General features: G+C 35.7%; 1 protein-coding gene across 1 annotated transcript; it reads right to left on the reverse strand.

Annotated features, from left to right (window-relative positions):
• Positions 1–5,589: 5,589 nt before the first annotated feature.
• LOC104093535 (late embryogenesis abundant protein At1g64065) lies at positions 5,590–6,622 on the reverse strand. Its single transcript, XM_009599291.4, has one exon. The coding sequence runs from the start codon at positions 6,486–6,488 to the stop codon at positions 5,820–5,822; it is 669 nt and encodes a 222-aa protein (XP_009597586.1). The 5' UTR covers positions 6,489–6,622; the 3' UTR covers positions 5,590–5,819.
• Between the last annotated feature and the right edge of the window lie 527 nt (positions 6,623–7,149).

Consider the following 7,149-nt stretch of genomic DNA (forward strand, 5'->3'; position numbering starts at 1 on the left):
TTAATTAGAGAGGGAAGAAGTAATAGTGACGGTTAGAGTGGTTATATATTGAATTTCACGACAAGTTTTTTTCCACAAGTAATTAATCAAGAGGAAAATTACCAAATTGTTGAAGGAAAAGAAAATGGAGGGAAAGGCTATCAATGATGCTCGCATTGCTTATCGTTGGAGATCAATGTACGCTGAAGATGCTAAAAAATGCATGTTAAATTTTTTTATTTTTGTTAAAGCCATTCACCTTATACTATGCTAAAGCTTGAGGTGATGGCCGATGGGGTTTTGGCATTATCACCTCCCTCGTATATATTAATTACAGAAATTAGTACAATAGAGGGGGCATAATATCTAACCTCTAGGAAAAAATAAAAACAACAAAAGAGATTATTAATGGTATAAGTAATAAGACATGCAATGGAGCAAAGTGCCTAGCACTGTATAAAAAAAGGGTTGCATGTTAGATTGCAGGCAACAACTGCTTGATTCTCTGTTGTGAATCAAGATAACTCAAATAACGTGTATGGGCCAGATATTTGGACAGAGGCTGTTGGGCCGGAGGCTAAACTGCAAAGAGGTCCAAGATTTAGAAAGCCCAACAAAAGATTTGTCTGGGATCCAGGTTAAGGAAGCACGTGACTACGTGAATAAAAGGGGTTATCGTCTGGGTTTGAAGATTAGGCAAATATTATGTGAAAAGCTCTGTACTTCTCATCTCTTTATGTCTAAGCTTCTCATCTCCTTCTTCTATGGTGTATTTCTATATCCCTCTCTGTTATCTCTCAATTATCTTTTACTGTTTTATTATAATTTTCAGTTATTTGTAATCCAGTTCAGTGAATCAATATAGCTAGTTGGTTTGGTTGTTATTCAGTTTATTTCATTAGTGATTTCATCTAGAGGTCTTTAATGGAGGACCAAATATTTCGAACTATCGATGATTCAATTAAGGTCGTGAAGGATTCGTGGTCGAAGGATATCGCTAAAATTCGTTCATTGTTACATGAGTTGATTAAAAACCTTGTAACGAGTAAGCCTACTCCGGTGGAATTCCGACGATTCTGTGGTGAGGATCCAGAGTTATGAATTTCTCAGGCTGAACGCTACTTTGAATTCTACGGAACATCAGAAAATAACAAAATATTATGCCGTCTATTTACCTCGAAGGTGAGGCATTAGAGTGGTTTCGATGGCTTCTCCGGAACAAACAATTGACGGATTGGGAACACTTTGTTGTGAAGGTGCGAATTCCTTTTCGTAAACAGCAGCTCGAATCATTGGAAGGTCACATGGCTGCAATCAAGCAATATTCTACAGAAATTGAAGCCCGGGCGTTTGACAATATGTCATATGAATGCTGTTATTCCAAGGTGTTTGCTACTAAGAGATCAAATGTTGAAATCCTTACTGATACAACGGAATCTGCTTTAAACAATGCAAAATCAGAGGAGGTCCAGGTATTTCATGAAGGTTCTCTGGAAAATGGCAACACACACAAGTCTCACTCTGAGACCTTGCAAACCGAGGTTCTAGTTAATCCAATCGATATTTCTTCAAACTCTATTCCCATTACTTCATTTGTGGGTTTAACTGGTTACAATTATAATGTAACTAAACTATTGGAATATAAACATAAAGAGGAGGAAATTGCAAGAGACAATACATCTCCGGTGTTAGAAATTTCTCCTCTAAAGGATATAACTGGTTATCATATTCCTTTTGCTAGACAAGGATATGTCATGTCGAATGTTATTGGGAGATTTCCTGGGAGAGTATTTCCATTTGTTGGTGCTAATCAAAATATGTTATTCCATCACCATGATGTTAACCTACACAAATGCAATTGGGTTGATACTAGGCAGGAGAGAAAATTTCATGGTTTCTTATTGTCTGTAACATGCGAACCTACTATGGCGGAGAAAGTAACTCCAAGCAGTCACCAAATATTTAGGCCAATAAAGCCGTTAGATTGTTTCTTGCAGTGTGTGGTCTAGTTTATAAAGCAAGGTCTACTTCGCCGTACTTTTCATTTGATCCTAGTTTTGGTTTGTTCACCACAGTTGTTGGCGCTGCAAGATATTATTTAGTCATGATTGTAGATGATTTCAAACAGATTATTAGGATATTAGAGGGTCATATTGATTCCATCCCCTGATCTATGTATTTTAAATCAATTCCCATTTGATCCTGGTGCGTATTTGTTCATGGTAACCACTATCGGACGCCTCCAGGTTCTTCAATTGCAACCTAGGACATCTAAACGCACTCTCTTACTTGTGAAGCTTTACACATTTCAAACTTTTGGGGCATTGTCCTACGTTTGTCGCACTATCGGCGTACGTCACAAAGACATTAAACATCACAATATTTTAGTGAATTTACAGGCTTCTCTAGTCAATTTATGTGACTGGGGACATGCTAAAGTGCTAATTGAAAGAGAACCAAATATATCTTACATATGCTCTCAGTATTATAGAGCGACAGAACTATATTTAGAGAAACAAAGTACACTACTATTGTTGGCATTTGGTCTACTGACAGTGTCCTCGTGGAAAAGAATGCTAAAGAAGAAATAGTTAAGCTTTGGCCTCTTATGGACTTTGCAAGCTTGGATGCTTTGTCTAAGTTGAGTGAAGATCAGATTTTCTTTGACTAGATGAGTTGCTGCTGTGGTGGAACTGAGAAGAATATGCCTAGCTGCGACGAAAATCTCCTTTTCCCTGACTTTTTTATTTCATCTTGTAGAAATATTAAGTTTCAGCATGCAAGAATAACTGATTGTTATTTACTTGCTCAACAACCTGCGATGAATCTTTTTGCATGGGATCCAATAATACATTCCAAGTTTATGGCTCTAACAAGTTATACGGTGAACATTGCGGCACTATTATTAGTGGGATCTACTGGTAAGTTTTACCTCATTACATATGCTAACCCTATGACTTAAGTATGGGATCTTGGACGGAAATGGGGTACCCATTCTTACCTTTTGCTAACTGATTTTGCCGTAGCAGTTGCTAGATGTGTGCCAATGACTTCATTATTTTATACTATGATCTATTTTAGATCCGGGTGACAGAATTATTGAGTTCCAGCCCGATTCTTTGTTGTATGAGTTTGATGCACTACATGCTTGTAGCTTGACTATGATGGAAAGCGTGTTTTTATTAGATGATGTAGAGGTTGATTTGATGAAAAGAGCTTCAATTATTGTTGCTGATAGTGTTCACAGGACAATGATAATTGAGGGTAAAAGCACTTCTATCTTGGTTGATCCTAAGAGTAGAGTTGGAAAGGTTACAACTATTGGGAGGCTTATGTGTTATCTTGCCTATTTTGTTGGCTGTATAAGCATTGCAGAACACAGTAGGGACCATCAACTTCTTGAGTCAAATTCACTACGTGAACTAATTAGCAATGCCAAAACAGTACAAACTGACAATTCAAGTTGTGGTGGTATATTTCTGGAGGCTCAGTTTGACAAGTCTAGAAGAGTATCTAGTGTCGAAAAGGAAACGCTTCTCCTTGAAAGATCTCAAGAATTATTATTTTTAGTTCTTGAACAGAATCATCATTGTTTCTATCTTCTCTATGCAGTACCCGCGGAGATGAACAAAAGGTGTAGGTTGGGGGATCCTGAATCATTTGACTACCTCAATCAGTCTTATTGCTATGGACTAGTAAATGTTACTGGTTCTCATGGCTCTCTTGGTATAAAAAAGGTAATGGAAATTGTTACACTTAGGGTGAAGGAACATGAAGCAACTTTTAGATTTGTGGCTTATGTTTTTTCTCTTGGTAATTTAGAAGTGGCAAAGGGCACTAAATTTGATTCATCAATTCTTAAGGTTGATAGACATTGGTCAGCTCTTGACACATATTCAAGTCTTGATAGATTCACTAATACTCCAATATTAGTGTGGCTCTACTCGAACCTTGAGAATAAGGTTACCTTGAGGATAAGGTTCTTTTTGAGGGCGGGAGTATTGTTGTGAACCAAGATAACTCAAATAATGTGTATGGGCCAGATATTTGGACAGAGGCTGTTGGGCTGGGGGCTAAACTGCGAAGAGGTCCAAGATTTAGAAAGCCCAACAAAAGATTTGTGTGGGATCCATGTTAAGGAAGCACGTGACTATGTGAATAAAAGGGGTTATCGTCTGGATTTGAAGATTAGGCAAATGTTATGTGAAAAGCTCTGTACTTCTCATCTCTTTATGTCTAAGCTTCTCATCTCCTTCTTCTATGGTGTATTTCTGTCCTCTCATCCCTCTATGTTATATATCAATTATCTTTTACTGTTTCATTACAATTTCCAGTTATTTGTAATCCTGTTCAGTGAATCAGTATAGCTAGTTGGTTTAGTTGTTATTCGGTTTGTTTCATTCTCCATTAATTTGCTCTCACAAATGCAACATCTTCTCCATCCAAAATGGTTTCTCTCTTTCCGTACATATTATCAGTAGAGATGGATTTAATTTTTTTAGTTTAAACGGGTGGGATAAACTATCACTTCTTTATATATATATATATATATATATATATATATATATATATATATATATATATATATAAACGTATATCTTTTGAGAATTTTTTTAATATGATGCAACAAGTCAAAGAAAACGCGAGAGAGTTAGCTAAGCCAAAGTAAAACACAAAGCAAAGTCAAAGTTGCCCTTACACGTGTACCTGAACATTTCAAGGCTTCAACCAACTCAGTTATTACAGGGCTAATCTATTCGTATTAATATAATGTCACCTAAACGCTTATAGAAGAAGTGGCGTTTGGCAGCAGCCCAATATTAAAAAAACTTTAGGTTATATACACTAAAATATAATGAGTTTTAATATTAGCAGTGCAAGTTAACCAATTATAGTATATTGTTATTTTAATTTTCAAATTACTTTATTTGGTTTGATATTAAAAGTTATTTGATATTGTAGGTCAATTTAATATTACAAGATAAAAAAATTCATAAATAAAGTTACAATATTACAATAAAGTTATCTGATATAGTTACAAAAGTTCGGTAAATATAATATTCGAGATATTCTTCTGTGGAGAACAAGAAAAGGCAAGAGTCGTGACCCTTAAAATGTGAATAATGCGGGTTTGTAGTAATGACGGCAATTACTTGTCATAATAGATTTAGGAAAAAGATGAAAAGTCAATCTTCCACATTATTTTTGTACTACTTGATATGTTTTTTTTTTGTGGCTTCGAACTTGACATGCTTTTACTACTATCTAGCAACAAGTCGTCCATTATTAAGTGTGGCATTATTAAGACGTCAGCCGTGATTATATATAGTTGGGAGAGATTCATTATCATCATCTAAATGGAGATTGAAATTAAGTGTTAATAATTGCATGGATTGTCACTCAATTTCACTTTGTTGCAGCAAAACTCTTGAGCTTGAATATTTGCATTCCGTATTTGCACCAATGACTGGTGATGCATCAATTAAAATGCCAGAGGGTTGAGGATAGTGTTTACTTGCCCCATCTAGCAAAATTTACTCTAATCTTCTCTGTAACTCATCATCATAGGAAAAGTAAAGTATTTGTGATCATACAGAATTGCAAAAACAATTAATAAATCAAGGCAGAGGAATAAGATAATATACAAGTATAGAGCACACAGAATTTCGAAATATGCACTATAGTAACATCTAAGCCATCCCCAGAAACTCCTCATAATGAACAGCAAGAGTATACAAAACTCAAAAGGAAGTTAGATGGGTGTGGAATGGAGAATTGAAACAAAAGGAATATCTAGTAGCAAAAATATCATGACACCATATAATATATATATATCTTAATTAAAGCTTAACCTTTTTCTTGCACCTCTGATCTTGAATTCTCTGGCTAGTAATATTCACAGTGATACTGCAATTCATCTTTACAACCACATGTTTCTTAATCATCCTCAGCAAATTGACCTTCCCACCAACACTTGTGAAGCTATTCATAGTAAGCAAACCAGTGCTTATATCAGCTAGTAAGCTAGGGTGTGACACAATCTTGTCCGTAATAATATCAATCGTTATGTTCATCCTCATAGTCCGACGTGCCTTCGACTTCCCCGGCGGGCCCCGCGCCTCCCCGACCACCGTGTCACGGTAGGAAATTGTGGTGCTTGTGTTACTATACCTAAATGATGCATAATTAGGATTTCTTACTGATACGTCAGCTTTTATTGTCATGTTGGAACCTGGTTTGGGCATGGGTATGGTGCCAGTGTTAACGAGGTCTAATTTATCCACTGTGACACCGTTCATTCTAATAATAGGGTCTTTTATTTTGAACACTGTGAAGATCAAAATGATGATTATTATGGCTAGAATGAGAAGAAGGATAGATACAAAACCACAACATTTGATGCATCTTCTTTTATGAAATCTTCTCTTGTTTAACGCTGTTTCGTCGTCGTCGCTGCTAGGCCGCTCTGATGCTGGAGCTAATGGTCTGACTTGTTCTCTCTCCACCATTTTTATTTGAGTCTTGAAGCTAACTAATTAGGGGAGATATTAAATGGTTATCTTTGAGATATAAAAATTTGGGACTTTTTGTGTTTGTGCTTGTCCTTTATATAATGTATTGTGAATGGAGATGGTGTGTATGCGGCTCATTCTCATGCCAATAATATATCTTGACTCTAAAAAGTCTTTATCTTAACGAATTTCAGTACTAGAAACAGTGAAATGAAAACACATATAGTACAACATATAGAATTCTGATGTCAAACAACAAACAATCTTGAAGTGAATTTTTACCGACAATTGTATGAAATTGCATGCTTTGTATTTCATGGTGGTCAGGTAACTAACCCATTATTGATTTCCAAATAAAATATAAAAGTAAATATTAGTCAATTACTCTATTTCCATTGATCTCCTAACAGTAAAGTTGGAAAAGAAACAACAAAAAAGTGAGAAAATGCTGTATATACTCATGACTTGGCCTCTTAATTGTGTCAATATGCACTACTTATTTTCTTCGTTTATTAATTGCATTAGTAAGCTGTTTGATGTTAATCAGAAGCTTGATTGAAACATTATATAAATAACTAAAAGTGACGTATTGGAAATCGTCAAAATCCAAAGTCCTCAGGGCTAGAGCTACTCCATCCAGTCCACTTTATTTGATTTT

Source organism: Nicotiana tomentosiformis, chromosome 1 (assembly GCF_000390325.3).
Source record: "Nicotiana tomentosiformis chromosome 1, ASM39032v3, whole genome shotgun sequence".
NCBI lineage: Eukaryota > Viridiplantae > Streptophyta > Magnoliopsida > Solanales > Solanaceae > Nicotiana > Nicotiana tomentosiformis.

Coding starts and splice junctions, on each gene's coding strand:
- LOC104093535 (XM_009599291.4), bottom strand. CDS start 6,488: ATGGTGGAGAGAGAACAAGTCAGACCATTAGCTCCAGCATCAGAGCGG.